At 42.0% G+C, this 16,779-nt stretch overlaps 2 protein-coding genes across 22 annotated transcripts in view; both read left to right on the top strand.

The window, feature by feature from the left end:
- TACC2 (transforming acidic coiled-coil containing protein 2) overlaps positions 1-7,758 on the top strand; it is a 140,735-nt gene extending 132,977 nt beyond the window's left edge. For all 21 annotated transcript variants that reach the window (XM_021291993.2, XM_065066832.1, XM_065066831.1 and 18 more), the window contains 4 exons: positions 3,587-3,747; positions 4,668-4,774; positions 5,936-6,056; positions 7,187-7,758. In XM_021291993.2, the coding sequence (XP_021147668.2) occupies positions 3,587-3,747; positions 4,668-4,774; positions 5,936-6,056; positions 7,187-7,252 (455 nt within the window). In that variant the 3' untranslated portion in view covers positions 7,253-7,758. The remainder of the gene's footprint in view (positions 1-3,586; positions 3,748-4,667; positions 4,775-5,935; positions 6,057-7,186) is intronic.
- A 134-nt stretch (positions 7,759-7,892) lies between these two features.
- Positions 7,893-11,946, top strand: LOC110361009 (CD59 glycoprotein-like). Its single transcript, XM_021291998.2, has 3 exons — positions 7,893-8,395; positions 9,093-9,209; positions 9,772-11,946. The coding sequence occupies exons 1-3, from the start codon at positions 8,341-8,343 to the stop codon at positions 9,975-9,977; spliced, it is 378 nt and encodes a 125-aa protein (XP_021147673.1). The 5' UTR covers positions 7,893-8,340; the 3' UTR covers positions 9,978-11,946.
- Positions 11,947-16,779: the final 4,833 nt, after the last annotated feature.

Below are 16,779 nucleotides of genomic sequence, written 5' to 3'. Positions count from 1 at the left end.
TGTAAATGCTAATTGCCTTTGATTTCAAGGGCTGTGGCAGGTCTAGTATTTGCTGTCACACATATATAAAACCCAATATCACCCAGCTGAGCTGATGCAATTAGTTCCATGCCACACTCTGCACAGGCAGAGCTTGCAAGCTGTCAGTGTAGAGACCCCTGTTAGCATCTCTTTGCATATTTTTTTACTGGTACTTTAACTTTCTTTTTCCTTTTTTTCTTACACTTGCCTCAGCCCCTAACAAACTGTTATTTTTACTGAGGAGCGGGGACTAAAAAGAACAGGCTTTCCATCCCAGCCCGCTGCTTGTGCTGCTGCTTTGCTGACTCTCACCCAAGTTTTGCAGCTGAGGACTGAGCGGCACTGCCAGCCTGTGTGACCCCAGCTCCCTTCCAAAATCCCTGTCCAGGATTTCCTTTTTATTGATGGATTTGTCACGTGGTTTTTTTACTTTATTTTTTTTTTTCCCAGTTAAAAATGTATCCTTATACTTGTCCGTTTAAATACATAATGAAATTCTCATTATGAAATACAAACAGATGTTATGCTCTGTGCATTACAGGTTGTTGCATTACTTATTTTCTGCTTTCCTAACAATTCCTGATTTTCTGTTTTGCTTCCGTTTTTGTTGCTTCTTGCTATTTGCTTGCAAAAACAAAACAGGCAAGCCTGGTAAGTAAAGCTTTTCACCAACTTTCACACCAGCATTTCGCATTTTTAGTTTCTTTTGCTTTTGTTCTCTGTTTGCTGCATTCCCATTAAGTAGTGTGAGTAATTCTGAGCTGAGCCTGAAAGCGGATCTGCGGTGGTGGTGCTCTGATTCTGTCAATTTGGATAGTGTTAGTCCTGAGCATCCTGTTGTTATTGTTGGTGAGCCATGGACAGTGTGTGTTGCAGACGTGGAAGCCATTCAGTTAAAATATTTTAATCACCTAACCTCATAAAAATGTTTAGAAATAAGCATCCTTAACTGCTTAGCTACAATTTGACTGGCAGACTGTTGTCTGCATGGTTCCACTAAGCAGCTTTTTCATTAAAGCTTAATCAGAATTTTAGAAAATATCTCCTAAATCTTCCAGTTCCCTTCCAACCAGACACCACCTTCTGTTTTCTGTAGTGTATAAACCCGTTGGTTTTAAATCTGTCTTAACTGTTATCTCAGATTGTCAGATGCCCCTTTCCTAAAGCACGCTGCAAACTTTCCCTCTTTTCAATTTATCTGTCGCTTCTTGCTTCCCCAATACAATTTCTTATTCTCACTTGGAGCTTAACAAGGCCTTGGGGTCACTCCCTGGTCCCTGGACGCTGTAGCCTGTGGTGGGAGAGAAGAACAGGAGAATCGGGTGTTTCATAGAATGTCCTGGGTTGGAAGGGACCCACAGGGGCCATTGAATCCAACTCCTGTCCCTGCACAGACAACCCCACAGGTCACACCGTCTGTCTGAGGACGTTGTCCAGTCTCTTCTTGAACACTGTCAGGTTGGGGCCATGACGCCTCCCTGGGGAGCCTGTTCAGTGTCCAGCACCTCTGGGTGAAGAACCTTTACCTAAAAGGTCTCTTGCCCCTAATTCCCATGTGGAAGCTGAAGTGGGGCTGAGGATGGTTTGAAGGAGCTGGTCCAGCTGAGGAGAGAGGAGAGGGCACCATCATGCACTGGGAGGAACAGGAATCACTCTGTAGTTGTGAGGGAGTGAGTCACAGATTCCTGACTTTCTACATTGCCCTAGAAACAAATTAGGAAAGAAGTTGCTAAAATACCGCAGACAACAGTCTGAGAAAAAGTGAAGTTGTGACATTAAATACATGTATAAGTACATTACGTGACCATGCAAATGGATCCCTCCTGCCTGGAGTCGCAGTGACAGAGGTTTTCCCAAAGAACAGGATCCTGCCAGGAGGTGTTTTGGAATTAAGCTAGACACTGTGTAATCTCCAGCGCGATTAAACAAATCTGGTGCTGGAACACAACGTGACAACTTCTCAGATTTGGAAAAATAAACGAAGGAGGGTAAATCAGTGAGTTTCTCCTTTTCCTTGAGAATACACTTATTTTGACATTACAGATGATCACCAAAATGTCTTTAGAAAGTCAGAACAGAATGTTCATTTTTAATGAAATGTTAAATGTTGTCAAACTGACCTGACATGACAGGGCTCTGTGTTCCTCAGTTCTGCCATATCAAAGGTGTTTGTTCACCAGTTAAATAAAAGTGTTACAACTTCCAGTGCTGAAAACTCAGTGAAGATCCTGAGAGCTTCTCTAGTTCTTTCAATGTTCTGCATCACGTAGAGGAAAATAACATCAGGTCGGGCTCTGCCCCAGCAAGATGCTGTCAGGGGGTGGGCAGGGGAGCACAGGACAAGGACAACATGAGCTGATGCATGGCCTGGCAGCGCTGCTGCTCTGGGCTTAGTTAGGCTAGAAAAAAGCATATAAAAGGACGGAATATGTAAAAGGAAGAGATTCATCTCAGTTTGGGAACGGACAGTTTCAACTCTGACATTTCAGAGCCGACCAAAACTATGAAATAATGATTTCAGATGAAGACCTTTATTCAAATTTTAAAAATAAACTCTTATTTAGTTCTTTATATTTCAAAATATAAAGGTCTGAATGAAAGGTGATGGATTTTGAAACACCCCATGCTCTTCAGAAGGGAGAACTTCTTACCTTATTTTAGTTCCCATCATATACAAGGAAAACAGTAATATGAAACTGCTGTATTTTATGGGTTCATTTTCATTGCAATATCATTCAAAGTAGACCTTAAAACGGACACAAGAATCTTATTTTAGGATATGAAGCAAACAATGAAGCATTTCGGAAGACAATGCCAGATTTTTTCTTCCCGTGTTTTACGGGTATTCCAGTTTATTACTAGGTCAACACCTCTGAAAATTTCTCTTCCATATGGATTTGGATTCCTGTTGTGTTCTTCCCACCACTCCTGCCTCAAATTTAATTATACACAGGAGATGCTTGGAACATGTTTTCTGCAAACCAGAACTTAGAAAGTCAGTCTAATGTTAGATTTCCTATCTGGCACTTGCCTACAGTAATCCCAAGAACGAGAGTTTGCAAAACACTGTTTTTCCAGGGCAAGAATTGAAGTTCAGTTCCATTAAATGAGGTGTCTTGTTTAGGCAGGATTAGAAGAGATGCCAGGAGATGACAAGCGTATATCAGCAGTGGCAAATCATTTATTGCCAGTGCTCATAATATGAATAAATGTCCTTTCCTTCAGCTACTGCAGCTTCAGGCAAACAAGGGAAACTCAACACCTGCCTTTTTCATGGGAACAGCTGAGTTCTAGGTGAAATAAATCAGTACAGAGATAGATTCACATTTTCCCCCAACATCACCATATTTAATTATCACCATATTTAGCAACCTTCTTGCAAAACAGGATTGTGTCTTTATATAAAAGTGAGTTTTCTGGATCCCACAAACTTACTAATACCCATTGTAGAGCAAAGTATGGTAGAAAATATAGATGATAGAGAAATCACTTATTATTATTATATTATTACCCTTCTGAAAATGAAAATTGCTTTTTTTTTCTCCTTCTCTCTTCTTTCTAACAGAGGATGAGCAGAGAGAGAAATCCGTCTCCCATCACACTGTTCAGCAGCTGATAGTGGAGAAGGAACAAGCTTTGGCAGACCTGAACTCAGTGGAGAAATCCCTGGCAGACCTTTTCAGGAGATATGAAAAGATGAAAGAAGTGTTGGAGGGGTTTCGGAAGGTGAGTCGTGTCCAGTTCTCTTTTAAAGGGCAAAGCTGAGCAGGCTTAGGCAGTGCTGCCCGACAGAGGGCACGTCTTCCATTCCAGTCAAATCTGATGAACCACACCAGCCTGCGGTGTGCTCTGGGGAGGATGTGAATGCTCCTTTGTGCTTTCTTTTTGGCTTGAAAAAAGAGATGATTCGGCACAAGAGTAACTTGCTCCCCTCTGTGACACTGCGATGTCAATAGATGTCACAGAACTGCAGGACCTGAGCATATGTCGGGGCTGCCTTCTGGTCTTCTGTTACAACCCAGAACATGACTACCTCAGGTCAGAGGTGGTGTCTATAGTGTGTGATATACTGTAATCCTCAGATGAGGGATCACAGCCATGTGTTGAATGCAAACAGAAGAATTGTGAAAGCTTTTTGCATTGTCTAATGTTGGTTCAGACGGCATCTGTGTGGGGGTGTCCATGTTAGACTGCATAGAATCATAGAATCATTTTAATTGGAATAGACCCTTGAAATCATCGAGTCCAACCATAACCTAAATCTAGCACTAATCCGTGTCCTTAAGAACCTTATCTATACATCTTCTAAACCCCTCCAGGGATGGTGACTCCACCACTGCCCTGGGCATCCTGTTCCAGTGCTTCACAACCCTTTCCATGAGGAAATGTTTCCTCGTATCCAATCTGAACCTTCCCTGGCACAACCTGAGGCCATTTCCTCTTGTCCTATCATTTGTTACTTGGGAGAAGAGACCAATCCCCTCCATGCTTCAAACTCCTTTCAGGCAGTTGTAGAGAGCGAGAAGGTCTTCCCTCAACCTCCTGTTCTCCATCCCTTAAAATATCTGAGTGTAACTCCTGCAAATAGGTGCCTGTCCTACACTTCAGTCTCTTGGATTAAATTTAATGTAATATTTTCATTTAAGAATGAAGAAGTGTTAAAGAAATGTGCACAGGAATATTTGTCACGAGTGAAGAAGGAAGAGCAGAGGTACCAAGCACTCAAAATTCACGCTGAGGAAAAACTGGACAGGTAACTGACTGTAAACATCTCTTCTCATTCCGTTCATGCTGCAGGAAGATTCCTGTGGCTGGACCTTGCATCCCAAACCTGCTGCTTCAGTCCGCACAGCACAGGCTGCTCTGCGATGGAGTGGGGCGTGAAATGCAATAATCAGAATTTCTATAATGTGCTGGTGTTCCTTCCATCCCTACAGAAAGGATTATTTTCATATTGAAAGGGTCCTGCAAGAAGGGACCATGCAGAACACCTTAAATTTCTGTCTTTATCAAATGTCTTCATGTTTATTTAATGTGCTTTCCAGGGAAGGTCAATAAAGAAGCCGTTGGTTAGTTTTATGCAGCTATGGAGGGCTGTGCTCCTCTATTTGCACCTGCAGGTAGTCTGCCTGCCCCCAGACACTTGATATTGCCCAAGGTTGTGTTATTGCCCCTGCATCAATCAGCAGAACAGAACACGTAAGTGTTGCTCTGCTGGTTCAGTGCAGAATCAGTCAGGTGGACTCTCCCCAGTAATACCAGTTGGATCAGCCCAACTTGTGCTGAAGGTGATGAGGAATAGTTGCACAAAAGATCATGCCAGATTTGCATGGATAGTAGCTCCTTAAGCCACGGCTAAGGAGTGAACACTGGATTGTGGCTTAAGATAGGCAGCTCCAGTCTATTTTTTAAATTTCTTTTTTTGCTATGCTGCCATGTAATAAGCAAGTAAGCATTTCTAGAGATTACGTTCAGGATTCATATTACAGACCTCTAGACTCATGAGATGTCTCTAAAATGTCACTAGGACTGATCAGTGACTAAAACCAAGTGAGACGTGGGTTTGCTTTCCAGCACTTGTCCCAGCTGTGAGTCTAGTCTGCAAGAACTGGAGATCGGATTTGGAACCTTCCATAAAGCACCTCTACCTAAGTCAGATTTATGACCCCAGCACAGACATCTGAGAGAAGCAAGGAGGGAACAACATGGACATTAAAAAAAGACTTTGCAGTCTCTGCTGAGCAGGAGAGGGAGTCAAGACAAGTCTGTAGTAGTGAGGCTCAGGCTACTTTCAAAGACATGCAGAAAGCAGCCCTGTCCTCACCACCCGTCTGCTAACATGCAGTCCATCCTTTAGTACCTGCTGTCCTTTCTTCTATAGAACCTGACGTGACAAAAATCTGTGTTTTTCTAGAGCCAATGCTGAAATTGCACAAGTGAGAGGCAAGGCACAGCAAGAGCAAGCAGCGTATCAGGCCAGCCTTCGTAAAGAGCAGCTGAAAGTGGACGCGTTGGAAAGAACACTGGAACAGAAGGTAAACAGCAATTCAGCTCTTTTAACACAAGTCAATGGGATTAACAAAGTCCAGTGAAACCTTCTCCCCAGAGTGTCTGTGTTCAGCTCTCTGGAGCTCAGACAACAGCCAAGGTCTGGCTAAAGACCTCTCCAGCTCCTTGTTTCATAGAATCATAGAATAGTTTGGGCTGAAGGGACCTTCAGAGCTCATCCATTCCCACCCCTGCCATGAGCAGGGACATCTTCAGCAGCTCAGGTTGCTCAGAGCCCCGTCCAGCCTGGCCTGGGATGTCTCCAGGGGTGGTTCATCTACCACCTCTCTGGGCAACCTGGGCCAGGCGCTCACCTCCCTCAATGTAAAATATTTCTTCCTCACATCCAGCTGGCCCAGGGAGCCCCGTTGCCCAACCCTTACAACAAAATCAGCCATGTGCACCAGTTCGGGCAGGTGGACCCATCTGCTGGGCTTTGACCTCAGACACCAGCCAGCACTCAGGGCCAACAGACTTGCTCAAATCTCAGCATGCAGCTGGGCACCAAGCAGGGCCCCTGGTTTCCTTTGGTTCTCAGGTTTAAGTTCTTCTTGTTTTAGTTCTTCTTTCAATTTTTGTTTCCATTTTTAGTTTCAGCTGTAATTCCAGTGCTGGCTTACGTGCCTCCACTGCTAACACAGACAAAATGATGGGATACGGATCTGTACAGCTTAGGAAAAAAGTGACTGTCGGAAATCTCTATTTATATCTCATGTTCTCTAGCTCAGCAGAGGAGCTTCTCACAGTACAGCACAGCTCAGCCTTGCTTTAGAGCCCCTGAAAACAGTGTGAAAATAATGCTATAAAAGTGCAGCCTAGAAACAAATTTATGCTGTGTATTATTGCCATCTACTAGGAATGACAGCTGTAAAGCTGTGTGCTCTAGTGCTAAAGGGTATTTATTGAAGTCGGAGGAGCTGTGTGTGGAAATAAGCATATTGTCTGAATGCATTATACATAGCTACTATCTATGCACATACTTATGTTCTATTCTCAATGTTGGCAAAAAATCTAATTCTCCTACACTTCTCCCAAGATAGGATAATTAAAAAAAACCCAACAAACCTCATCTTAACAATATTTTTCATAATACTTCATATTGCCTTTTGTTTTCCAGAATAAAGAAATAGAAGAATTAACAAAGATTTGCGATGAACTGATTGCCAAAATGGGGAAAAGCTAACTTTTAACCAAATCTCTGGACTTCGATATTGAGTGCAATATGATCATTGGCACACTGATGTCCATACATTTACGTGGACAGGTTATATTTTCACTTTTTCGTATGCACTACTGTATTTTCTTTCTAAATAAAGTTGATTTAATTGTATGCAGTACTAAGATGACTATCAGAATTTCTTGCTATTGTTTGCATTTTCATAGTATAATTCATAGCAAGTTGATCTCAAAGTTCCTGTATCAGGGAGATTGTCAAGTTCTCTAAGAAATTGCTGATCCTAGCCTTCCCTTTGTACATGAGTTCCCATGTTGGATGTCTTTTTGGATTTAATATAAACATGTATTACTTGCATGGGGACTCTTGCCTTAAGGAGTGTAAACTTTATCTGCATTTGCTGATTTGTAAAATAAAATTAAAAATGAAAAAAAAAAAAAAACAAGAAAAAAGAAAATGCATGTCACTTAAATGAAATTCTCTATTGTAAATAAATTTTTTCGTTGAAAGTTGAAGATGAGAATGGCTCTATTTTATGTTTTACTTCACTTGCTTACTTCACATGCAGCACCCTTTAAGGAATTGCTACATGGAAACCAGCGCTTGGGCCACTGCTTGGAGCACTTTGTGGATCACAAGAACGTGCTATTTATCTGCACGTATCTATGTCTGTATCTTCCTCTGTCTATAAATATAATATATATATGCTTGATTTGAACCATTCATGTCCCAAGCATAGGATTAATCCTCCAAAATGTTTAATACTCTGACCCAACAAATCACAGAGGCAAATGGAATGAGACTGTTGGTGTGGGCTGGAGGCTGTGGCGTGGGATGGTGGGTTTTAAGCATCACTGAAAACTGAATAATACATTTTCTTCTTCCCACCACTGGAAGAATTTTCCTGCAGGGTTTGTGGAGATGAAGTCCGTGTGATTAGGAGTACAGCCAGAATCAGCTAGATAAGTAGCATTCTCGCACACCTCTTTAGCCTCTAAGTTATCCTCTGCAAAGGATTAGGAATGTCAGATAGGCATTAAGGCTTTAATAGCAAACAAACTGCTTTCTGTGGCTAATGGTGCACCTCCTGTATCTCCATGATGTGGACAGTCTTCAGCCTGCTTCTTGTCAGCTCCCTTTTTGTACTCAAAAGTAAGTCAACTCCCTTTTCTTTCCTTATTTAGTTTATTTTTCATTTCCACTTCAGGCATTGCTGAAATGGGAATTATCCTCTTGCTGTTGTGGCTTCTCAGTTTGTTTGGTTTCAGAATATTTTGTGTATGTGGTTGTCAGCACAGAATTTCACCTCTGCTGTGTAATGTAAATATAAAAGTGTGTAAAAGCTAACAGGTTTAAATGTAAATATCCATATGGATATACTGCTGTGCCTGGGTGGATACTTTAGGAGGAAATGAAATATGGATCACAGTAAGATTTTATGTGTTTACAATGTCGTTCTTCATGGTACGTGGACCAGAGATCATGATGGAGGGGGGAAAAAGCATGATAACCCCAATTGTTACAGGGGACGCTGCTCTGAAAATCTTCATGAAGGTGTGGGTGCAATTACAGAACATCAGCTGTTCTTGGATTATTTTAAGTGCAAATTCTAGCAACTAAATAATACACGACTGTTTCTTTTATCTTTAAAATCAGTATCTGGACCACGTCTGAAAAAAAAGAAAAATTGATAGAACTTGCAGAGCCTTTAGTTATTTTTTAAACCTTTTTGCGATTTCGCATGTGCTTCAAACAAAATTAGAAAGAGTGCATAGCCGATATTTTAAGATATTTTTTTGTAAACCCTAAAGGCTGCTGTTATAAGTGGTCTTTTTTTCCTTAATGGCAGGCGAAGCGCTGCAGTGTTACACCTGTGTAGGTTCTAGCGATGACGACTGTAACAGACAAGGAACCCAGCAATGTCCGGGCCATTCAGATGCGTGTGCGGTCTTTAGAGGACAAGCAAGTAAGTTGTCACAAACAGTCCAGACTCATTAGTTCTTTAATAATACAAATATATAAGCAGTGTTGGAAAGAGAAGAGTGTAAGATAAGGGGAGAAACAAAGGTAAATGTTTCCTCTCGGAATAAACTCTATTAATAAATCTCAATCCCTAGTTTTGTTGGTTTAGCAGCAATCCGATACAAAATCCCAGGGAGTTTGATTGTCAGTATACCACCATGAGCCATAACTAAGCTATGGGAAAACTGTAAAAAACCATTTTAAGTATTCCCTACTTCTTGGTGAAATCTGTCAGTTTTAAACTAAATGTCTTACATGGAAATTAAGAAGGAAAGGCTACTGAGGCACTGCACTTGTGCACATTCAGGGATATTTAAGGTGCATCAGGTGTTTGTAAGATAAATTACAACTATTTAACTTAAGGAGGAGCTCGTTAGTGTGCTGCAATCTGATGCAATTGTATTTACGTACTTGTAAGGAGAGGCCAAACCTGATGTTGCTGCTCAGGGCCGGTCCGTGCGGAGGGGACGGGGCAGGTCCATGGACTCAGTGTGGCTCTGTTCCAGGTGGGGTGATGAAGTCCTGCTCGTTCAGGTCCTTCTGCGAGCGGGCGAGGAGGGACGGATCGCGAGCGCCCGGGGTGAGTGTTCACTGCTGCTACTCCAGCAACTGCAACGCAAAAAGCCTGGGGTCCAGAGTCACCATCTCCACCAGCTACATCCCTCTCCTCATCTTCACGTTGCTGTGGCACCCGCTGTTGAAGGTGACATGAAAGAGGAAAAAAAAAAAGAGTATCCTGAAACAACAAATCTGCCTCTATAGAAAGGGATTATTATATTTCCTGATCGCGTTACTCCATGTACCACATTTCTGGGTAGGCAAAAAGCAGTAGGCAGACCTGACAGATATTCAGATAAAAATTGTTCCCTCTGCTAAATGTGTCATGACCTATATGTAAGAAATCCTGCCCTCTTGTTCTATATCATAAGGGATTGATTGTGCGAGTATGTAACATTTTCCCTACAATTTACAAAGTATATATAAAGAGAAGTCTTAGCTGCAGGTAGCCCTGTAGTAGGATAAAGGACCAATGTCTTCCAAATGCTGCTTACTGTTGGCAGCCATTCAAAAGCAACCTAAAGTTTTCAAGCACAAAGTGACTGAAAATTCTAGCACCTGAATTAGTCTTTCAGAGAACATTTGCTAACTGGACAAAGCCAGAAAAAAGGAAATAAAAATGATTTAGTATTAATACAAACTTGTAAGAGGTCATGTTACAGTATGTATGTTTCCTGGAAAAAAATAAAGTTCAAATTTTCTCTTTTCTGCTCCTTTGAGAATCTTACCAGAACACTGGAAGAAAAGAATAATAATAATAATAAAGAGCTTGGAGTTCTTTTGACCTGATAAACTCCCTCCAAAGAGCAGCTCGTTCTATCTCTCTTGCTGGTTTTGAGAACAAGTGGTTAATCCCTGTCTTGTAGGCAAATTATAACTCGAGTAATAACATTTTTGTTTATCCAAATTCTTCTTGCAGTTTCAACTATGTGACGTATTCTTCACTGTCCTAAACTTTATTCTTTGAGAGTAAGAGTATATTGAGTTGATCTGTGGTGGTTTATAAATCCTTTATATTTTGCAAAGTGAATGAAATTAATTGGAGATTTTTAGAGATGTGAGGAACTAAATCAACATCTTTAATAATCCAATTCATTGCGGTCTTACCAAGTAAATGATCCAGAATGTCATAGGCAGATGGTCATTTGAAGTGGTTATGTTGAAACTAGGCAAGACGGGAGAAGTGATGTAACGCACGACGCGATAGCGCTAAGCAGGGTCCTGGGTCTGTGATACTGGAGAGCACGGTGGATCCTCCTTTGATTCAAAACTCAGAGAGAGAGGCAGATGAGTGATATTTGTAGATTTTAATATCCAACTATGATGATCTGGTCTAATCTCCGGCACACAACATGCATAGGACTGGCTTAAAGTCCAGCTGGTGTTATTGAACTAGAGGTGGTCTTTCGAGTTCTCGTCTAGTTGCCCATTTGGAAAAAAAGATTTGGTCATCAAGTTTATGGAACTCACAAAATATGTGGCAAAGTAGTTTTTCCACTAGATTTGTGTTGTGACTTTTTTTCAGTATAATTCTCTGAAAAATCAGTTCCAGGCGGTGTGTCATGGAACTCTGCACATTCACAAAAAGAATTATTAAGGTTGCAAACTCTAGATTGGAACAATCACTGAAACCTCAAGTAGAGTCTAACCCTGACCTGCCTTGTAGCTGTTGCCTGTCACATGGACCAAACCTTCTCCTTGTTTTATCGTATTCTTTCCTCTGTCTGGATCCTGCATCATCTCCTCTAGATTGTGGCTTCAGACTGGGACTATTCCAATGGGTTTTGTTCAAATCGGCTCTTAGACAAGGCGGTTCTCTAACCACAACTCTGATAAAGCTGTTAAACATGAAAGTTGCAACAATGCAACAGATTTCAGCTAAGAAAGTTAATTTAGACTTAAATATCTCATCTGTGTCAAAATCCCTTAAGTTGATTTAAGTATTTTTCATTTCATTCTCAGCTTGAATCAGTTCCTTCAATCTGTTCTGCTACAGGAAATGTGTATTGATTGTACCTTTATTTTCTGATTGCCCTGTAATGATGAATCTGTATTGAATGTAATCTCTATATGCTCAGTGCACTTCCTTAACGAGAAAATAAAATACATGCAATGGCTGACAACGTCTGTTGATAAACAAAACTGCATCTTTTAATTGGGATTTCCAGTTGTATCTGGCACTCTGTTTTTCAGCAGGAATTCTGGCTTTTTATTTTTCTGTGGGATGTGTTTCTTAAATCTGTTAGATAAAATAGTGGATGTTGATATTTGTCTTCCTGTGATGTTTCCATGATAAAATAAGAAGGTAATGCACTATCCTCTTGACAAACACCATCTGTCACCACTGAGTGCAGCCAGGACCTGGCTCTTCATGCAGCCCAGAGCCTTCCACCACCCCTCTTTGATTCTGCCACCAGCACATAACGGGCTGTGTTTTGCTTTTTATGGGTCTGACAGTTTTCTTACCTCATTATGAACCTGAAGTGTTCACGCATGTATTTGTCTAGAAGTGATAAACCGTATTTATGGAATTGGTGATATCAGAGGTGATATCAGAAAATATTGTTTTTATTTCCATTGCTATGACTGTGTAGAGCTATTCCAAGTCATATGTAAAATAGTAAGTAGTTGTCTCTAGCTTGGTTGTTCTGTCTCAAAACCCACTCATCATTGCCAGTGCAGTGTGTACTCCTTCCTTAATACTGACAGACAGTTGGGACCAAAGGAGCAGAAACTGATAATGAAATGCCTTCTGCTATGCCTCGAAATGATCGGACTTCCTTCTCATCTGTTGTATTAGTTGGGTCTATGCAGTGGGTCAGCTGGGTAAGTACTGGGTTTGAGTTTAATGTTGCCCTCTTGCCTTCAAGAAAGGATCTCCAAAGCAAGAGGTTTGTAATTCTGATTTATAAAGGAAACTCTCAGTTATAACTATAGCTTCTAGGAGTTGCAGGTAAACCTAAATCATAATTTCCATGATTTCTTTATATCCTTTTTTTCTTTTTTTTTTTTGGCAGTACAGATGGTGTTTCCTTATTTTTCCAGTCATCTCAAAGACAACACAAGTCTTTGGGGACCTACCAGGAGGGCACATCTGAGCAAAGTGCCCACTTTCTCAAAGAGCCTACATGCAAATGTACGACTTAATTTGTGTCAATATTTATCCACATCTGAATTTTCCTGCAGTGAGAGCAAAGGTTCCAAGCTGTCTTTGTTCTTGATGAGGAATAAGCAACTCTTGGAGACTTGTGAGCTTTAACATCTAGATCAGAGAAAATTTACCTCAATACCACCTCTGCTATTTAATGTAAGAAATTTGAAGTGCATCTTGGTGTCACAGACCACGGTTTCTTTTATAAACTTTTTTTTTAACCTTCTTGTGAAATGTTAGTCATGTGGCTCTCTTCAGTTGGGATTAAAACAAAGATTACCCATGTACCTTGTGCTATGATGTCTTTGTGTTTATGAAAGCCCCACTGTTTATGTAAGCCCCACTGTGAGCATCACTCCAAAGGGCCTCAACCTTTCTGGACCCTATAGATCTTTAGGATGTAGCCCACAGCTGTTGGCTGCCCCTGAGGAGGAGTTTTATGCTTTTAAATTCAGAATTCCTGACCGCAATCCATAGAGGTCAAGGTTATCACCCCGCATACACATAACTCCTTCTTATTATCCAAAGCCAGCAGCACATGGGGTATTTTTCATTGGTAAAATTATTGCATGCTCAGATGTAGCATATTTACAACCAGACGTGTGGGAAAAAATTATAAGAACGTTAATCCAAATAAAAGTGTGTGTAAAGAGTACAGCTAGAAATTCATCATGTTGGTGGCGTAGGTGCAAGTGACTTCTTTAGCATCTGAGCAAAACAGGGAAAGAGCCAATGTGGGAAGCAGTTCGGAAAGAACCACACAAGCAGCGTGTGATACGTGGCACTGTGGCTTTAAGGAAAGCAGATCTTGTCAAAAACATCTCATTTGAGGTTATGGATTTTTGCTGAGAAAGGTAAATTCATTGATTTTGCGACACGTTTCAGATCAAATTGCCATCATGATGTACAGACTGGGAGTTCAAGAGCGAAAAGAGCGAAAGACTGCAAAAACGTGTTCTCTGTAGAAAAATCATCCAAATGGTATCTTGGATACAGTTGATGTCACATCATCTTTCTGACAGTCTCAGGATGTCACCGCAAGAAGTGTCACAAAAAGAAGGGGCTGTCAAAGTACTGGCATGTCTGCATCGAGACAGCCCTGTATGTTGCCATAGGGACATGTTTCCAAGGGAGACACGTAATGCACGTCCCTGGAACAAAACCAAAGAAGAGGAATGAGAGTGGGAGGAGATGCTGAGCAATTTTTAGGCAGCCAACCCTCCCTGTCTGCACTCACCACCAGTAATCTGTGAAGTTCACTATTACTAAAATTGCTTACACCTGTTCTAACAACCTGATTTAGCCCCGCAGCCAATATTTATTTCAGAAAACACCCTTTAAGCTGCTAGCTCAGAAAATGTGTAAGTATGAGATAGTGTTTAAAAGGTGAAGGGGAATTTCTCACTTGAAGTCATTTCCCTTTTATAAAGACTTCCTGCCCTTTATCCTCACCAAAATGTTTTCCATTTTATGCTTTAAACACTCAGGGGGGCAGGGATTTGAACACCAGCAGAGACTTGGCCAAAAAATTAAGGCTGGTGTTCAAAAACAGTCACTGATTCCTATCACCTTTATTTGAGGCATCTGTCATATTATTTTAAGCAATGTCGGTCACCCTCAGTTTCTGGTTTTAAGTGCACAAAGGTTGGTGTCTGCAGAACTGGAGCTCGGCCGGGTTGGTTGGCATCTCTTCAGCAGGTCAGAGCCTGATTTTGCTCAAAGATGCATTTTTGATGCATGATTTTGCTCCTCTGCCCTCCCAAACTTCACAGAGCTTTTGTGATCTTGAGGATGTTCTTTGTGTCCCTTCAGCAACTTGTTCTTCTCCCCCTTTGCAGCTTTTGGAGGACTTTTATCAAAGGAAAAAAAAAATAACCAAAAGTGTGTATTCATCAATTTCAAGTTCTCATATAGATGTGTCAATGGAATTAAGTTTCTAATAGCATAATAATCTCTAAATTGTGTCTCCCAGTGTTATGATGATTATTAATTTCAGGCTTTATCAGCATTATAGGTTTTGCTCTATTTTCTTTTATGCTGAGTGTATGAAGACTTAATGGCTAAGACAAAACAGCTCTGGAGAAAAACCTCTATCCCATCAGTGAGGTGTGCCAGAAACCCAGAAGCTCCATTTAAAGCAGGATGGATCCACTTAATTCACAGTTGGTTGTGAGCATTGAGCCTTGCTGGGACTGCAGAGCTGTCCCAGGGCTAAAGACAGATTCTTAAAGCAATCCACTGTCACAGAAGAGAAATAAGCACCTTTGCACAAACAGCCTCGGTTCATTCTTAGGTCTCACCTCTGTGTTTGCCGGCATCTGTGAAAGCTGCCACCACCAGCTGTACCTGGGCAGGTAAGAGCAGTGACAACCCCTGTCTTCATCTCTCCCCTCCTTTAGTCCTTCTAAGGGTTAAGCTTTACTTTTGGGAACTGTCTTTTACGACATTTCTCTTGCACTGTACCATTAACTGTGCTTACGAATATCTGGCAGTCTCCCTCACTTCAGTTTCCACATTCTCCCAGCCAGCTATGACTCCTCATATTGGATAAACACGTCTGGTTTTGTTAAGTATTCAGTTTCAATGAATGTGACTCTGGAAAGAGCAAATCAGTTACCAGCATGAAGCAAATCCATGAGTGGGGCAGTGAACCAAGCCAGGAAAAACGTTCATGGGGAATTAATCTGAGTGAGACCGTGTCTGTGGGGCATTGGCAGCGGGTTTATTGGCATTCTTGTAATCATGGGTAGGAGGAGCTCATGGAGAGGAGAAGTCTACCAGGCTGATTTGCGTTTGGTGATGTTTGTGTAGCAGATGAAAATGAAATGGTTTGATTGGGGGACTGGACTAGATGATCCATTAGAGAGCAGCGTAGGGGAAAGGGACCTGGGGGTCCTGACTGACAACAGGATGACCATGAGCCAGCACTGGGCCCTTGTGGCCAGGAAGGCCAATGGCATCCTGGGGTGTATTAGAAGGGGGTGGTCAGTAGGTCGAGAGAGATTCTCCTGCCCCTCTACTCTGCCCTGGGGAGACCACACCTGGAATCTTGTGTCCAGTTGTGGCCCCTCAGTTCCAGCAGGACAGGGAACTGCTGGAGAGAGTCCAGCGCAGCCACAAAGATGCTGAAGAGAGTGGAGCATCTCCCGTGTGAGGAAAGGCTGAGGGAGCTGGGGCTCTGGAGCTGGACAAGAGGAGACTGAGGGGGGACTCATTCCTGGGATCAATATGGAAAGGGGGAGTGTCAGGAGGATGGAGCCAGGCTCTTCTCGGTGACAACCAATGATAGGACAAGGGGTAATGGGTTCAAACTGGAACACAAGAGGTTCCACTTAAACATGAGAAGAAACTTCTTCTCAGTGAGGGTGACAGAGTCTGGCCCAGGCTGCTCAGGGGGGTTGTGGAGTCTCCTTCTCTGCAGACATTCCAACCGACCTGGACACCTTCCTGTGTAACCTCATCTGGGTGTTCCTGCTCCATGGGGGGATTGCACTGGATGAGCTTTCCAGGTCCCTTCCAATCCCTGACATTCTGGGATCCTGGGTTGGTTTGGTTAAATCTCCACAAGGTTTAGGACAAGGTAAATAATTTCTGCCAAAGCATCTTCCCAACACATCCCCGCTCTCTCGGTTCTTCTGGCACTAGTAGATCTTCCTTCTGAACCGCAGCACAGCTGCGGGGTCAAAACCCCAGTCCCGAGGTGGATGTGTGTGTGAAAATCTGTGTGTTTAGGTTGCATTGCTCTTGGAATTAGGGCAGTTTTGCAGCTGAGCTGGTTTCACCAACTGCTGGTGATTTCCTTATG

This window comes from Columba livia, chromosome 6 (assembly GCF_036013475.1).
Source record: "Columba livia isolate bColLiv1 breed racing homer chromosome 6, bColLiv1.pat.W.v2, whole genome shotgun sequence".
NCBI lineage: Eukaryota > Metazoa > Chordata > Aves > Columbiformes > Columbidae > Columba > Columba livia.
This window is presented reverse-complemented; position numbering and strand designations above follow the sequence as displayed.